Source organism: Typha latifolia, chromosome 13 (genome assembly GCF_019914945.1).
Source record: "Typha latifolia isolate L0001 chromosome 13, TyphaL0001v2, whole genome shotgun sequence".
In the NCBI taxonomy this organism is placed as follows: Eukaryota; Viridiplantae; Streptophyta; class Magnoliopsida; order Poales; family Typhaceae; genus Typha; species Typha latifolia.
Genome location: NC_133098.1, coordinates 7859951 through 7878415, shown reverse-complemented (window position 1 = coordinate 7878415; position 18465 = coordinate 7859951). Strand labels below are relative to the sequence as shown.

Below are 18465 nucleotides of genomic sequence, written 5' to 3'. Positions count from 1 at the left end.
AAGATTGGAGAGGATTTAGGGCTCGAGGGAGGAGTTTCTCTATAAGGATATGGGTTCGGGTAGTTTCTGACCAAACCCATTTACCCGATCCGTTATCTGCCCCCGGGCTTTGACTTTGTGCAGATTTTAGGTTATACACTAGGGATTTTGACCAAACTGGCCCTCTTCTAAGCTCTATTTACTGAAACAGACCACGCCCCAAACTTAACAATAAACAGACCCAAGTTCAGTGTTTTAGTTTTAGATAAATGGAGCATTTTATCTTCCAAGTAAAATTCTAATCTTATTAGTATTTTTTTTCAAAGATAAATGCTGAAAAATCGATGTTTTACTGGAGAAAGAAGATTCTATCCTTTTCATATGAAATGCTAAACAATTAAGTGTCTTATTGCTAAAATTGTTTAATTATTTAGCGTAGTTTTGAAGGTCATAACTTTCTACCCAATAGCCTATTTCGGATAAATGATATGTCGTTATGAAGATAGAAAAAATAAATATAATAATTTTGATCAAAACTTAATCTCAAACGATAAAAATATACACAAAAAGTTTAGAGCGTCATAATTTTAATCTCAATTATTCATTCTAGTTATAAAATAGTCATTACGAAGATATAGAAAAGATATATGTGTTGAATTGGCATAGCAATTCCCTACAGTTAACAAGAAAAAGAGATGAGAGCTCCTCTAAATTTTAATTTTAAACGTTGTCTATCTTTCATTAATAAAACACTGAACTCTTTAACGTTTTCTAAAAACTAAGACACTGAATACTTCCACATTTTCTAATAGAGACTTTTCAGTGTTTCTATCTAAAAATAAAACGCTAAACTATTTAGTGTTTTCTATAAAGTAAGACGTTAAACACTTTCACATTTTCTAATGGAAACTGTAAAATCTGTTGCCAAATATACATGTCCCTTCATGTAGATAAAACCCACGTGATTTCCACTTGACATATTGGTCAATGTTTCAACACAATAAGTAGGAGAAAGAACCATATTTTCATAAATAATATAAAATAAAAGGAAGCCTATAATATCATATGCCACAACAAAGCCCCAAAATACATAATCATAGACAAATATAATTACCCACATAGGGGATACAAGCCATCTAGCTTAATTTAAATTAATAAAATAAATAAAAAACTATAAATTAGTCTTTATCAGATTATCTGTGGGCTCAGGGTAGGGGTGAAAACGGATCGGATACGGATCGGATAGTGCTCAACCCATATCCGGATCCATATTTTTAGTCCGGATACGGATTCAAATACGAATATTGGACGGATAGCAAAATTTAAAACCATATCCTAACTAAACGAATACGGATAATTTTTGGATAGAGGATCGGATCTTAAACGGATATTGATTGAATTTAAAATAATTATAATATTTTATTTATATATAATTAACACAAAATTATTAAGAGTTTTACGATAAATAATTTTTTTGTATGTCAAATTTATAAAATTAGAGAAATTAATCTCTATAAATAATATATAATGTATTATTAGTAATAATATTAATATTTACTATTTAAATAAGCAAACTAAAAACTGTAAATCATTTTAAAAAATATGCGGATAAACGGATATCCAATATCTGTATCTGAATCCGAAAAATATATCCGACCCGTATCCGAATTTTTTTCAAAAATTCTATCCATATCCGAATTCGTATCCGAATCGGGTAGAAATTTTTTATTCGAATCGGGTCGGATAGCAGGTCGGGTTGGAGTTAATCCGACCCGTTTTCACCCCTAGCTCAGGATCCCTCTTTTTAAGCTCACGGAGGTAGCCTTAGAACCACTTGTAAGATTTATCATAGCTGCCAAAGATCTCTTCTATTGCTTTCCGTTTAGCGCGATATGCCTTATAGTAACATATTAAAACACCAAATTTTTTTTTGCATTTTACGAGGATCACGTACAAGAGAATCAAACTTAATGTCGGGTACATACTATTTATTTAAGTTGAAGGGCTGATCATCAAGATGATTGAGAAGAGATGATCCTCCTGCCCCTAAAGTATCCAAGTAGGGGTGAAAATGGATCGAATACGGATCGGTTAGTGCTCAACCCATATCTGGATCCATAATTTTTATCCGGATACGGATATTTGACGGATAGCAAAAATTAAAATCATATCCTAAGAAAACGGATACGGATAATTTTTGGATACGGATCAGATAGTTTTCGGATACGGATTTGATAGTTTTCAGATACGGATCGGATAATGTTTGGATAAATTTTTGGATCTTAAACAGATACGTATCAAATTTTAAACAATCAATATGAACTTACTATGAATATCAATCAAGTCTAAAATCATTCAAATACAATTTGAACAAAACTTACAGTATTTGAGAAACTGATTCATTGGCAAAAAGATAGTAATGGTGCAAAAAGAAAACAAAAGTAATTATAGACTTTAAACAAACATAATGTGTATAAACCAATGATTGTGAATTAGTAGTATCTTTACTATATCATACTAACCCGAAATTTCATGCATCCCTCCATCAGATTATTACTACATGTGCTCTTCTCTGCACCAAATAGTTGGAACAAAATTAGAAAGAAGAAACTAGAGAAACATTGCACATTTCGCTAGAGGACATATCTACATAAGGCCCTCTCCTAAATCTATAATTCTTCAGAAAATATATTAAAGATAAGCATACATACATTAGAAAGTAAGTTCATATTGATTTCTAAACCTTGACCCAAAAATTACAACAACAACAATAATGAGATTCTAACTTTGTCAACCATAAAAGTAAATAAAATATTTTTGCACAAGTTCATATTGTCAACCATAAAAGTAAATATAACATCCTTGCACAAGTTCACATTGTCAACCATAAAACCAAATATAATATCCTTGTAGAAGTTCACATTGTCAACCATAAAAGTAAATAAATTATCCTTACACAAGTTCACATTATCAACCACAAAAGCAATTAAAATATACATCAAAATAAAGTTTAGAATCGACACAAGTTTACATGAACTTCAACAAATAAAATTAACCAAGTTTAAAAAGTATCAATATCCCAAAGTTAGAGAGGAACAAAATATCAAAACATCCAACCATTCAAACAATCCTCCTCTTCAAGTGCATCTGCAAAATAAATAAAACTAAATTAACCAACTTAAAAGTAATATAAAGAAACTAGATTAATCAACTTAAAATATAAAGTGAAAAAATACTTATAATATGATTACTCCCCCTTTAAATCAACATCTTCAGATTGTTCAACATCCTGAATAATTGATTCTATTTGTCCTAATAAGAAAAAAGTATATGAAGTAAACAATACTATTTTATAAAATACTATCAAATATTATAATCATTACCTTTTCTTGTAGATTTTATCCAATCTTGAGTGCATACTAAAACTTTCATTGATTCGGGATCCAACTTGCTACGATAAGCATCAATTACTCGGCCACATGTACTAAATGCAGATTCAGATGCAACTGTGGTGACTGGAATTGCTAATACATCACGGGTAACTCGTGATAATATATGATACTTTCCACTACCTTCTATCTTCCACCAAGATAATAAATCAAATTTACTGTCACTACGTTGCCATAAAAGTAAGGCATCCTTAATATATTGATCTAAATATGTCTTATGATACGATTCAGACTTCACCGACGTCGTCTCGAGCATGGATTCACTTTAGAAGTATTTTTATTTCATGTTTTAGTGTTTAATTTCTATTAAAATAAGTTTTCTGTAAGTCGCGTACGAACGCGGGTGGAGTGAGTTCGAACACGGTTTCTGAACGGGGTTGTGAACGTGGTGAAGAGAATGTACTGTGCGTTCGAACGCACCGTGAACGCCCGCATCGCGTTCGCAAATGCGCGAGCGCGCGTTCGATCGCGCGTCAACGCGCCCTTTGCATCGCGTTCGCAAATCCAGTAAGAGCGAACTCGGTGCGTTCGAACGCGGTCGGGCGAGTTCGAACGTGGTCGACGAAAATTATGTTTTTAGGGTTAATTTGAGTTGTTGGTTAGCCTATAAAAGGATGTGGTAGGCAACCAAATTGATTATTGATTATTGAGAATTGAGTTTGCCCTGCCTCCTTCGTCTTCTTCGCTCCCGTTCCCTCAATCCCCGGCGACGCCGCTTCTAATCTCCCTCAACTGGCCAATCACCCTAGTCCTTTAGGAGTGACCCTCTCCTCCCCCTTCTTCCAATCTATCCAACACTTGCCCTAATCCTTCCATCAACCACAACCCTTCCACCATCACTTTTCACCGGTGCCACCACATTAACGCCGGTCCACCATCCACCATTACCTAGGATCTCGTGCCTCCATCCACGGATCCAAAACAGAGCATTCAGATGTTCGTCCACTAAACGAACGATATCTCGAGATCCCCAACTCCGATTCGCCTGAAATGATTTGTTGGAAAGCTCTTTTCCGGGCCTACAATATATCAAAATTTCACGTCGATCCGACGGCGGCATATTTCGGGATCTTATTTCAAAGCTCCGTGCCAGATCTAGTCCAGATCAAGAATTGGAAGAGATCGACCCTTCACTAAAAAGGCGTGATCGCAACAAGCTGGTATCAGAGCTCCATAGCCAGAGGTGTGATCATATCAAGCTGGTATTAGAGCCACCGTTCCTTAGACAAGCGCTTCCAATGACGACAACTAGATCCATGGCTGAACGGCGAGATGATGAAGAAGAGATTCTCCCAATAGAGGAGGAAGAAACGATTACAGGGACTTCCACTCGTGGAACCGCCCGATCTAATCAGAATACGGAAGAACCTAGCATTCAAGCCGTGTTGGGGTCTCTTTCAGAGCAAATGGCCATAACAACCAGATGATGATGGAGATGATGCGAGAACTACGGGCGACAAGGGAAGCAATGGCGAACGGGAAAGCACCATCGACCCCACGATGCGAGTCCACCCCCTTGAACCCACCGCCACCGGTTCAGCCTTTGCAACCACAAGAGCCGCTGCTACCACCACACTATGGGCAGAGGCAAGCAAGGATGGTTACACCAGGTCCAATTGCAGGTGAACCCATCCGACGGGTGAACCACTATGGAGACCACCTTGGAGATCAAGATCCGTGGGCGGGCCAATACGATCCGGAACCACAGCGAGTTAATCTAAATCGAAGGAGGGATCATCAACCCTTCATGGTGCATCCTCCCCCAGTTAGACAAGGACATGATCCGGAACGAGACAATGGCATCCGTGGACAAGTCGTGCGTCTCGAATTCCCCAAGTTCAAAGGTGGCGACCCGATCGATTGGTTGCATAGGGCGGAGCAATTCTTTGCATACCAAGGAACGGCGGAAGAGTACAAGGTGACGCTTGCGAGCTTCCACCTTGAGGATGCGGCGCTTCATTGGTTTCGAGCAGCCAATGACACTAAGGCTATCGAAACTTGGGCTGAATTTTGCGCCGATATCACATGGCGATTTGGAGCATCGGGATATGAAGACTTTGATGCTCTCCTCTCAAAGACGGTGCAAAAGACCACGGTTGGGTCATACCAAGAAGAATTTGAGAGGATTAGTAGCTGATGTCATCCACCATGGACGGATCAGCAACTTCGCAGCACCTTCATCTCCGGGCTGCGGAGTGACATACAAGCCGATGTGAGGGCTTTAAGGCCTAGAACCTTAAAGGAGGCCTTCGAAGATGCGGTGCTTATGGAAGACAAACATAGGGCCATGAAGATACACTTGAAACAGAGTTGGATGAGCCAAGGAAGCCGCAATCAAGCTTAACCAAACATAGCGGCGGAAAATACTATCGGAGTACCAAGGGTTGCTGCTATAGTGGTACCTCCTCGAGCACCCTTGAAGCCATCCCAAGATGTGAAGTATACACCTAGAGGTCCGGGACGAGCACTCACACCAGCCCAAGTAGAAGAAAGAAGAGCCAAGAGCCTATGCTTCCGTTGTGATGAGAAGTTTGTACCCGGGCATCGCTGCGCTAAACTGATGGGATCGGTGATGCTAATCGATAGATTGGAGGAAGCAGAGGACGAGTTTGCAGCTGAAGGTGCAGATGTGGCTGGACATCAAGGAGAAGAAGCTGAGGAGCAACAGTGGAGGACATGATAGCCGAAATCTCCCTCCACGCCTATTCGGGGACAGCTGCGCCAAAGACCTTGCGGGTGAACGGTGTAGTCAAGAAAACCATAGTGAAAATCTTGATTGACACCGAGTCCACCCAAAACTTTATTGACAAGAGGCTCCTTAGGACGATTGAGCTCAAGTCGGAACCCACGGAAGGTTTCGATGTGACTATCGGAGATGGCACCACATTGCGAGTAGATTTTATTTGTGGAGGTGTGGAATTGAAGGTGCAAGGCCAAACTTTCACATTGGAACTTTATCCGTTGGCCTTGCGAGGTGCCGACATTGTTTTGGGGACTCAATGGCTTCAAAGCTTGGGGCCCGTAACATTTGATTTCTCAAACCTCACACCGACATTTCGGAGGAATGGAAGAAGGGTCTTCTTGGATGGAAATCAACCGCGGCAAGGGCGACATTGCAACCACTTGTGGGTTTTCCTTGTGCAGGGGACCGAGCTCTACTATTACAAATGGCTGTTGTTGAACCAGAACATCCACCACCAAGGGAAGTAGCCTCTGACATGGAAGAGCTGCTGCAGGAGTTTCAAGATCTCTTCAAGGAACCCCGAGGACTACCGCTGAACCATCGTCATGACCATCGCATCCAAATCATTCCAGGGGCTGAACCTGCAAATGTCCGACCCTATCGGTACCCGCATGTCCAGAAGGAAGAGATCAGTAAATTGGTGGAGGAAATGCTCGAGCAAGGGATTATTCAACCGAGTAGAAGTGCCTACTCATCGCCGGTGCTGCTGGTTCGGAAGAAAGATCGTAGTTGGCGGTTTTGCGTCGACTACCGAGCCTTGAATGTAATTACTGTCAAGGACCGATATCCAATACCGGTGATGGAGGAGTTGCTAGATGAGCTCACAGGGTCGGCCTACTTCAGCAAACTTGACTTAAGAGCGGGATACCATCAAATCCGAGTCGACCCTGAAGATGTACACAAAACGGCATTTCGAACTCACGATGGCCACTATGAGTTCCGAGTCATGCCGTTTGGGCTCACCAATGCACCGGCCACCTTCCAAGGGCTGATGAATTACCTCTTTCGCCCACTCTTGCGTCGGTACATGCTCGTCTTCTTTGACGATATTCTAGTATACAGCAGAAATTGGAGTGAGCACTTGCGGCACGTGTGGGAGGTATTAAATATCTTGCGACAAAACCAACTAAAAGTTAAGATGAGCAAGTGTCTTTGGGGAGAGTCAAGAGTGGAGTACTTGGGGCATATAATCTCTGTAAAAGGAGTGGAAGCTGACCCAAGCAAGATCAAGAATATGGTGGATTGACCGATTCCTACTAATCAGAGGGAATTGAGGGGATTCCTTGGATTGACAGGGTACTACCGGCAATTTGTTGCCAACTATGGCAAAATTGCTGCCCCGCTGACCTCCTTACTTAGAAAAGTTGGGTTTCAATGGACGGGCAAAGCAACGGAGGCCTTCGAAGCCTTGAAGACAGCTATGTCTACAGCTCCGGTTCTAGCACTACCAGATTTCGGCAATCCTTTGTGGTGGAGTGCGACGCTTCGGGTGAGGGCATTGGATCAGTTTTGATGCAAGAGGGCAGACCCGTGGCATATATGAGCAAAGCATTGTCAAGTCAGTCGCGACAGCTATCTACCTACGAGCGCGAAATGCCAGCGATTCTACACGCCGTCACCAAATGGCGACCCTACTTGATTGGCCAACGGTTTACTATCTGCACGGACCAGCGTAGCTTACCCTACTTCATGGAGCAACGTGTGCACACCCCAGCCCAACAACGGTGGGTCACGAAACTCCTTGGGTATGACTACGAATTAGTTTACAAAAAGGGGATTGAAAATCGAGCCGCCGATGCTCTTTCGCGCCAACCTGACACGAGTGAGCTTGCCTCTTTCTCAGCACCAACATTTCCTATATCTTCAGATATGTGGGGAACCAATGCAGAAGATCATACCATGGAGGAACTTAAGTCAGAGTTCAAAGATCGCTTCACAAACTTCAAACCTTGAGGACAAGGTTGCGGAAGCGTGGTGGATTGATACGATTCGGACTTCACCGACGTCGTCTCGAGCATGGATTCACTTTAGAAGTATTTTTATTTCATATTTTAGTGTTTAATTTCCATTAAAATAAGTTTTCTGTAACTCGCGTTCGAACGTGGGTGGAGTGAGTTCGAACGCGGTTTGTGAACGGGGTTGTGAACGTGGTGAAGAGAATGTACTGTGCGTTCGAACGCGATGCGTTCGAACGCACTGTGAACGCCTGCATCGCGTTCGCAAATACCGATAGGCGCGTTCGATCGCGCGTTTGAACGCCTGCATCGCGTTCGCAAATCCAGAAGAGCGAACTCGGTGCGTTCGAATGCGGTCGGGCGAGTTCGAACTTGGTCGACGAAAATTGTGTTTTTAAGGTTAATTTGAGTTGTTGGTTAGCTTATAAAAGGATGTGGTAGGCAACCAAATTGATTATTGATTATTGAGAATTGAGTTTGCCTTGTGTGACACCCACACTCTGAACACGTGCATAGCACGAGCCCACACGACACGTGCATAGCACCTGACCAATCGGTTTGTTACTGACAATCAAATAAACACGTAGTAACATCATAATTTTCTCCACAATATCTAAACTAAGAATAACCCAAGTCTAACTCGTCAATAGCATACGAGATAACCTTACTTGGGCCCCACACAAAGCCACAACACATCATCAAGAGCTCTTCACAACTACATATACACAATAGAGGTATATACATAATTATACAAGTACAAAGTCACCTGCTAAGGTATAAGACAAGGATACGAGATACACTTTGGAGGATGTCTACTATTACATCGATAAGATAACTCAAGCGGCATACAACACTAACCACACCCTATTCCTCACGCACCTGACAAGACCTCTAAGGGAGTATCTGTTCTTCTCAATCTCCGGGTTTTGGAAAGTAGAAAACAAGAGAGTCATGAGCTAAAGGCTCGGTGAATAGACCTTACCCCGAATCGGTGATGCTAAGCGAGAGAGTAAATCAAGTCTTGGATAATATGAATCGAAAGAGTATCATGTCATGAATGAGTAAATGAATGTGTCCTCAATACTACATAAATGAAATATAGATAACATGTCATGTCATAAATGATAAAAATACATAATCCTCGACAATGAATAAACAGATCACCATGTCATATGATCATCATAACTCTCTCTCAAATATGACACACGATGCATGCCGACCCTGACGATGCTATGATATCAGATAAAATTATATATGATGTATATTGACCACTCAATAATCAGGTATGTCGATAATAATGAAGTCATATGCATTTCTTAACATCACGATCATTACCGACATCTCGGTATAATATCGTCGTACTAGACCACTTTGTGCACAGTCAATACCCGTGCCGGTCTCAACATCATGCCCGAAGGCTCAGAGCATACTCGCCATCCGCAAGGAGTATCTCAAATATAATCATACCCCGCCACCGCTAGGTATCAACATCCATCCAGGACCAGGGCACACACATAGTTGATAGAAACCTCGTGAGGATAACTCGCCACATATGCCCTAGCGAACGGCATGTGTCCGAATGTCTGCTGCGCACACAGACTAACGACCTCAGACGTAAGGCCAACAGGATCGCGACCATGTCGAGCGATCAATCATCCACCAAGCGCGTCCTAACCCTCGCGCCAACTCGGGTATCCTCACACTTTCTATCAACTATCCTATCAATCACATTTCATGCTTTCCTTCTAAATGACAAATCATATGCATATATCCAGTACGATAACGAGTCAATGCATAACAGGAGTTTAGGTGGAATAGGAATCAAGATAAAATGATGCAATGTAGTCTCCAACTGTATCGTCAACATATGCATACTCATGCTAATCTATTACATGCATACTCATGCTATAGATCAACTCAGTAAACAATCATAACAATAGAATCATCTCTGATTATCTATATATATATATCACCAATATACTCTTATTCCAAATTAGCGTAATCGAATGCATGATAAAATATGCTCGACTATAATCATCTCTAGAAAAAAAATCATATAATTATGCTGGAGGCCAAAACATGCATATACACAAATATATAATGTAACCTAATTTGAGAAAGGCGTCTAAGGGATAAGACTACTCACACCACTGCAAATACCAAACCACCACTCGTTCACGCTATTACGATATCGATCACGCCTCGATAGCTAAGTCCACGGAATCTTGATCAGGGGGGTCGGGATCTGAAATTATTTATAGCAAATATGTCAGTCTTTCTATTAATTTAAAATTAACCAGACAAAAGAATAGTTTCTTATTGTAATTATGTACTCTTCAAATATTTGTTTTTGTTATTTATCAATCATAATTATATTATTTATTTATGTATTTAGAATATATTTTATCTGTCTATTATTCTCTTTGATAATTAAGAAAATAAGAATTAAGTTACTGCAATTAATTACGTAAAAATATACGTACATAACCCTAAAATTCCTTAGGATTAAAATAGTAATTTATATTGCAGGCATTTTGTTAAACATGGTATAATTAGAACTATATACTAGCTATGATATAATTATATTTAATTTGTATAACTTAATTACATTAAATTAACTAAGCTAACCTAATTGTGCATATATATATATATATATATATATATATATAGAAAGAGAGGAGAGAGAAAACAAAAAAAAAATAGAAAATAGAATTGCATTTAGTGCTGGGCTCAGCCCAGCACCACGCACAGCAAGGCGCTTGGCCCAGCGCCACTTCTAGAGTGCAGACAGAGGAGAGGAGGAAAGAAGGAGGAGGAGGAGAGGAAGAAGGAAGAGAAGAAGAAGGAGAAGAAGAAAGAAAAAGAAGAAAAAAGAGGGTTGGGCCATGGGGGAGGGGTGCGGCCGCTGGTGGCCACTCAGCGGCCGGCCTCTCGCCGACGGCTCAATCCTCCGGCGGTTCCGAGAGGAAACCGACAAGGAGAAAAAGAGAAAAGAGAGAAAGAGAGAGAGAGAGGTAGAGAGAGGGAGAGAGGGAGGGAGGCTCACCGGAGCTAGAGGAGGTGGCGGCGGCAGTGGGTAAAGAGAGAGAGTGTTTGGGAGAGAGAGAGGAAGAGAGAAAGGTCAGCGAGAGCTCGAAAAGAGAGAGAGAGAGAGAGAGAGAGAGAGAGAGAGAGAGAGAGAGAGAAAGAAAAGGGGAAGAGAGGCGGTGGGGAGGGAGGCTGCGGCGGCGGGGGCCCACCGCGCCAGCTGGCTCGGCCAGGTTGGCCGGGCCAATGCTTGGGGCGCGTGGCGCCCATCTCGGTTGCCACTGCATGGCACGAGCTGTCGTGCCATGCAGTGCAGGAATAATTTTTTTTTTTTTAACCTTGGGTTATTACAGCCTTGCCTCCTTCGTCTTCTTCGCTCCCATTCCCTCAATCCCCGGCGACGCTGCTTCTAATCTCCCTCGACTGGCCAATCACCCTAGTCCTTTAGGAGTGACCCTCTCCTCCCCCTTCTTCCAATCTATCCAACACTTGCCCTAATCCTTCCATCAACCACAACCCTTCCACCATCACTTTTCACTAGGTGCCACCACATTAACGCCGGTCCACCATCCACCATTACCTAGGATCTCGTGCCTCCATCCACGGATCCAAAATAGAGCATTCAGATGTTCGTCCACTAAACGAACGATATCTCGAGATCCCCAACTCCGATTCGCCTGAAATGATTTGTTGGAAAGCTCTTTTCCGGGCCTACAATATATCAAAATTTCACGTCGATCCGACGGCGGCATATTTCGGGATCTTATTTCAAAGTTCCGTGCCAGATCTAGTCCAGATCAAGAATTGGAAGAGATCGACCCTTCACCAAAAAGGCGTGATCGCAACAAGCTAGTATTAGAGCTCCATAGCCAGAGGTGTGATCGTATCATCTTAATAGATTATTGTTGACATTTCTCACTTAAAAATTGCTCTAAATCTTCATCAACATCAAGATCAACTCTACCACTCTACAACACTTGCTATTATTTATATTCACATTTGGATCAGACGGAGAAGAAAATTTGGATGCATATTCATTATACAAATTCCTTATGAGTTCACGAAATTTTAGAAAAGTAATACACCATAAGTTTCATCTTGTATCGAGGATCCAAAATTGAAGCCACTACTAGTATAAGATTGCATTGCTTCTAATATTTATCAAATTTGTCTTGCATTGATGTTGCCATAGAAAGAACAAGTTTATCAAAACTTTTGCACCATTCTTTAATTTGCAACTGAATAGCACAAAATTCTTTGAAAAATAAGTTAGCTATCGCATATGAAGTTTCTGAAAGCAATTCAGTAATCGTATGAAATGTTTTCAAACATTTGCATAACACTATTGCTTTCTTCCATTGCTCATTTGCAAGTGAATATTGCTAGGACTTGAAATATTTGAAACAATAGGCGGCTACTCATTCATGGAATTTTTCAACTGGATTGTCCTAAAATAACATTAATAACATGGCGATATCAAATATTAAGAAAATTCGTAGCTAAATTCGTAGTTAAATTATAAAATTCGTAACTAAATTTGTCGTTCAATTATGAAATTGGTAATTCAATTGCGAATTTAGCTACTATATTCATAGTTCAATTATGAAATTCGTAGATAATTAATAGTTCAATTACAAAATTTGTAGCTAAATTCGTAATTCAATTGTGAAATTCATAGCTAAATTCGTAATTTGATTATAAAATTTGTAGCTAAATTACTAATGTCATTATTAAAGTACAACATATGTTAATCAATAATGACTTTTATGTTCAATGCCATCATTAAAGTAAGCAAAAAGTAATTTTTCTACATATGTTCAATGTAATCATGAACATAAAATGTTAATTTATTTGGATAAATCCTTCTTTTTCCTCGTTCAAAAAGTTTGTATAGCTTGACAAAATAACGGTGACAAATCATACATCTTTACAATATCACTATCTTCTAAGATATCGACAGATATATCATGGTTGTAAGGGAATAGGTATTTCAAATTGACTTCAAACTCACCTCGAGGGATTCACATTACTTCAAAAAACTTGTATGAATGATACAACTGCCCTCATAATGCAAAAATCTTTTCTTATCGTCCAAAATAATAGCACTATTATAGCGAAACAAAACCCTCACATTACGCTCAGATATATGTTCTATTCTTACTAATATAATGAATAAACAAGAGCGAGATAAGATGATGAAGATAAGTTCCTAAATGCACAAACTGAAAGAAGAAGAGGAGGAAGAAGGAAGAAGAAAAAGCAACTCAATCCGTTCCTATACGGTCTAATCAATCACCTTCATGTAAAAAATATTGTTTTATCTGTCAAGGGCATTTAATGAGAGACTCGAGTACAAAAAGAGCAAAGTTGAAAAAAAAATAAAAAAAAAATTACCATGCCCTGTTACATTTAAACTAAATGGATTTTCGGTGCAAATAACCCCATGCTTTTTGGTAAATACTTATAGTAAAGAACTCGTAGATTTAGAGCGTTGCTCTTCCGTCACGCTATCGCGCTCGCTTCACCTCCACCACATGGTGAATAATACAAGACCTTCCGAGTCGGCTCCACGCCCAAATGGCCGCTGCATCGGCATTCATGCCCTCCTTGGCTTCCCTCAAAGAGATCAGATCCCCGCTCCCGCCTCCGAAATCCTACATTGCCGTCCGCCCGCGCGACGGCCGACCGCATCGCCGGGCCGTCGACTTCCGGCTTCGTCGTCGGTTAACTGGCGGCGATGTCCCACTGGAGATGCTGCCGGACGGGGAGGATCCGAGCTTCGATGCAGCCGTAAGGCTCTTCAACGGCGGCGACTACCACCGATGCCACGATGTGCTCGAGGAGCTCTGGTACGGCGCGGAGGAGCCGACCCGGACCCTCCTCCATGGGATCCTGCAGTGCGCCGTGGGATTTCATCACCTCTTCAACCAGGTGTTCTAAAAAACCCTATCTCTGTTTCGAATTATGAGGGGTTTTAGAAGGGTAATACTAATATGAGCTTTCCGTTCAAATTTATGTCCCTTATGTTATTTGGAAATTTTGGTGGTGACTTGAGCTGAATTGATTCTATCAATATATTAAAGTTTTGGACTTTTGATTTCTATTGAGGACCAATTTAATGAAAACTATATGATACTTAAAAGGATGCATTGCCAAGTAGGCTTTTGTTTAAGAAGGGAAACTTCGGAGGATAAATTATGAGCTTTCCATGAAAATCATATGTTTTTATCAGTTTCAAATTTGATGCTGGCGTGAACTGGATTGATTCTATCAGTATCTCTCATGTTTTGGTTGATATTCAGAACCATCGAGGGGCGATGATGGAATTGGGCGAGGGGCTCTGCAAGATTAAGAAGATGGGTTTCAATCGAGGACCATTCCTTCGGTTTGAGGAGGAGGTCTCGGCAGCATTGGAGTTTGTATACCAGACACAGAAAGAGCTTGCTGCATGTAAGTTATTACCTATTTACTCCAGGCCATGTAACTTGTTCTACTTGACAAATACAATTTTCTCTATTACCACAACCTAAAGAGTAGTTTTGTTTTTAAAACACATGATTTCATCTACTTGTTTATCTATGTAGTCTAGAAATCTTTGATGAGTGTGTAGATGGTTCATTTCTATATCTGCACCGCATAAAAATATCTCAAAATATTTTAATATTCATTAATCTTCAATAATAGTATCTCAAACCTTATATAAGTTTTTATCGGAACTTAATTAACTACCCTCATTTCTTAGGCCAAAAAAATATGATCTTTGGTTGTGAAGTAGGCTAAATTATAATTATTACTTTTCATGTGATATGAAAAAGTAAAATATATATTGGTTTTGGAAGGAAATAAATGATATATATAAAATTAATAGATCAACATGACTTTTTGATTTTACTAATAAAATTTAAAAGTATTATTTTTTATCAATTAAAAGCTTTTTAATTACTGATTTGTGGGCTTATATGTATATGCCCTTACATGCATGTAAGCCTATTTGTGGGCTTATATGTACATGCATTCCCAAAAATAGGCTTACATGGTGTATGCCTATTTGCGGGTTTATATATTATTATTTTTTAAATAATATAAATTTAATATTTTTAATATAACATCATAAGATTATTGTTTCCAAATAATTTTGATATTATTTTCTAATATCATTTTTAATTTTTTAATATGATTATTTTTTAATATTTTTTAAGAAGTTGTTCGTATTGAATATTTTTATTAAAAAAGTGAGTTATTACGGACTTAAAATTTTAAATTTCAAAAGATGGAGAGAAATGTATTTATTTTGGTGAAAAATTAGAGATAGATGAGAGACGATTTGAAATAGGGGTATAATTATTATCACATGAAAAAATATGAAATATTTATTATTTTTAGGAAATTGAGTATGTGCTATGCAAATAGTACCAAAATATTATTATTATTAAATATAAATGCAAGTTAGCCATTTTAAACACATACTAAACTTATTAATAAATTATATTAAATAATAATTTTTTAACTTTTTTCACCGGTGTTTCGGAGTATTTTCTTTCAAGGTTATATTTTTTATAAGCTTTGATAAAAGATGACTTGTTTTATAATAAAAGATAATGCATTTTTTGGAAGAGAAATAAGAGATAGGAGAGAGAGAAAAGATAAACAACATTGATAAGACATAAAAGTGATAGATTAAATTTATGCCAAGGGTAAAATTAGAATTAATTGATAATTTATATTAGAATTTTTATTTTATATTGGGGAGTGATTTTGCTTAGAAATAAAGAAAAAAATTGTTACTGAACTTAGTTAGGAGTTCCTGACAAAGTCTAAGGACTCCCTCCTCACGTCACAAAACTCAAAGCAAACAAGGACTAAAAGAACAATAGACTAAAGTACCCTAACATAAAAAGACTCAATATGTCTTTAACAACAAAGTCGTTTCATGATCTGTTGCAGAGCTAGAGTGTCATCTGGGTGGGCTGACCCCTCATACCTGTGAAAGAACACATAGAAAGATGGTGTCCACACCATAGTGTATCACTAGGAGTTGCAACATTTATGCTTTATTTATTACGGTCAGATGGTTTACCAGTAAATTAGATGATTTTGAATTGATACATATGTAAAGTTGTTATAAATCTAGCCTAAAATGCATTGTTTATCTCAAAATCATCTTTTGATGCAGCATGCTGTGGTGTTCTTATTGTGTTATGAGACAATATATTTCTATCAAGCATGTGATTTGTTAGTTCGATTAATCAAACCGAGATTTCACTATAAATTCTGCATTTGTTGGTTTTGTGCAGGTACTGATGAACTTTGTTTGGCAATGGATGGCTCCGAGAGATCATATCAGTTACTTGGTAGTTTTGCTGCTGGGCAACAGTTATACAGTTTGGATGTCAATAGATATGGAAATCCCCATATAATTTTCTTGGCAGCCAACTCTTACAGCTCAAGCAATCCTTTGAGAGTTAAAGTTCCTACACTCGATGTCACTGGAGAACATCTTAAGGAAGTCGAATATAAACTATAATGCAGTCAGTAATCAAAGGGGATGAACTTATTATGTTGGGCGCTTAAAGGAATATGAATCCTTGGTTGTCGCAGATAAGTTGGCGTGGTAAATTTGTAGGGATTGTAATGAGTGAAAAGCTAGATAGCTGCCATTTTAATTGAGTACTTAGGGTATAATAATCCCTTTACTCACTGTGACAACAATCATCAATACTTCTGCAAATCAAGGTATATTGTGAAATATAGATACTTTAATTATATGTACATATTTCCGTCATTTATTTGTCCTTTCCTGATCTTGATTAATCGGGTTGTATCACCCTCCGACCATTGTATACTTCTCGGAAGATATCTTCCAATCTAACTCTAATCTTGTCCGCCTCAATCTCCTCTACCTCAATCTGCTGCTGCTCATCTATTATGTCCCTTGTAACACTCTCATCATCCATCTGACAGTCCTCCTCATCCTCTCCATCTATAAGCACCACTAAACCGATTTGTTGCGCACAGTGATGTCTTGGGGTGAACTTCTCATTGCATCTAAAGAACAACCCCTTAGCCCTTCGCTTCTCCACCTGGGCAGATGTGAGAGTCCATAGAGGGACCCTAGGAGCTGTCTTCACATTTGAGTAAGTGCGAAAGGTAGGCTGTTGTCCAATTGTACCCGCAAGGGTCCTTGGTGGGTAAACCGTGCTGCTAGAGCCGCCAGGTTTGATCTGCAGCTTGTTAACCCATGGGTGCCTCATATGCCCTCTGGAGTGCGATGTTCGCCCTCCATGAGCAAGGCGTCCTCCACTGCTTACCCTAGGTTCAAAGGTTGCAAGGCACGTACATCGGCTTGAATTTCTTCCCTTAATCCAACGCTAAAATTGGCTTTGAGTTACTGGTCCGTCCAAGGCGATACACATCGGCTAGACACCAGCTCGAATTCCTCTTGGTATGCCCTCACCATCATCTCCCTTCGTGGTCCTTGGTCGACCGGGTGGAACCATCATGGGGGTTTGGGTGTGAAAGACCTAGGTACCTTTGGTCCTCGGCTTGGCCTTTCTCAGATTGCCTACAATAAATTGACATTTTGTTACGCGATTGTTTGGCTTAAGATTCCGATGGTTTGGGCAAGGATGGCGGAGAAGGTTTGTCCTAATGCTTTAATGGACCTTGATAGCACCTCTATGTTTGAGTCAATGATGGAGGATGGAGGAGGTAGTTCTGTGTGTGCTTGCTCCTCTTGCCCTTCGTTGCCCGCTAATGGAGTTGTAGAGTTACTCTCTACCATGCACGTGGATGATTCCCCTTCTCCTTCTCTTCTTCAAGCCGCCATGGATCTAGTAGTCATTACGGATGTGTGCCAAGGAAGGCTAGCTCTGATACCAACTATTATGGTCGCCCTCGAGGAAGATAATTGTCTATCCAATTTGTTAATCTGGATAGAACTCAATGTATAACTCACGAAGGCAATAGGGATCAATCCAACCATTGGAACAATCTAATATTTGAATATGTTGTTCATCTAGAAAACACAATTAGAATCTTGTCGATTGGGCTAGGAGATCAAAAGTTATTAAGAAAACACTGACCAAAGGTCAAGAGGTGGCGGGATGGACATGGATTATGTGGTTAGGGTTATGGGAGATGATGATTGCTATGGTGGATGGGTTAGTGCCTTGAACAAGATGCGATGGGAGAAGGAAACTTCTAAGTATGGCTAATCGCTAGAGTGAGGAGGGAGAAGTGATAGAGCTAGACGAGAGCTTAGGTTGGATACAAGGGGGAGGAAGGAGGAAGGCGAAGGGAGAAGTTGGCTCAA

At 39.7% G+C, this 18465-nt stretch overlaps 1 protein-coding gene across 1 annotated transcript; it reads left to right on the top strand.

Moving 5' to 3' along the window:
* Positions 1 to 13643: 13643 nt before the first annotated feature.
* LOC140800001 (uncharacterized) lies at positions 13644 to 16922 on the top strand. The gene is made up of 3 exons (XM_073154614.1): positions 13644 to 14084; positions 14456 to 14603; positions 16448 to 16922. Exons 1-3 carry the CDS (start codon positions 13731 to 13733, stop codon positions 16675 to 16677), a joined length of 732 nt encoding a protein of 243 aa, XP_073010715.1. The 5' UTR covers positions 13644 to 13730; the 3' UTR covers positions 16678 to 16922.
* The last annotated feature ends 1543 nt before the right edge of the window (positions 16923 to 18465 follow it).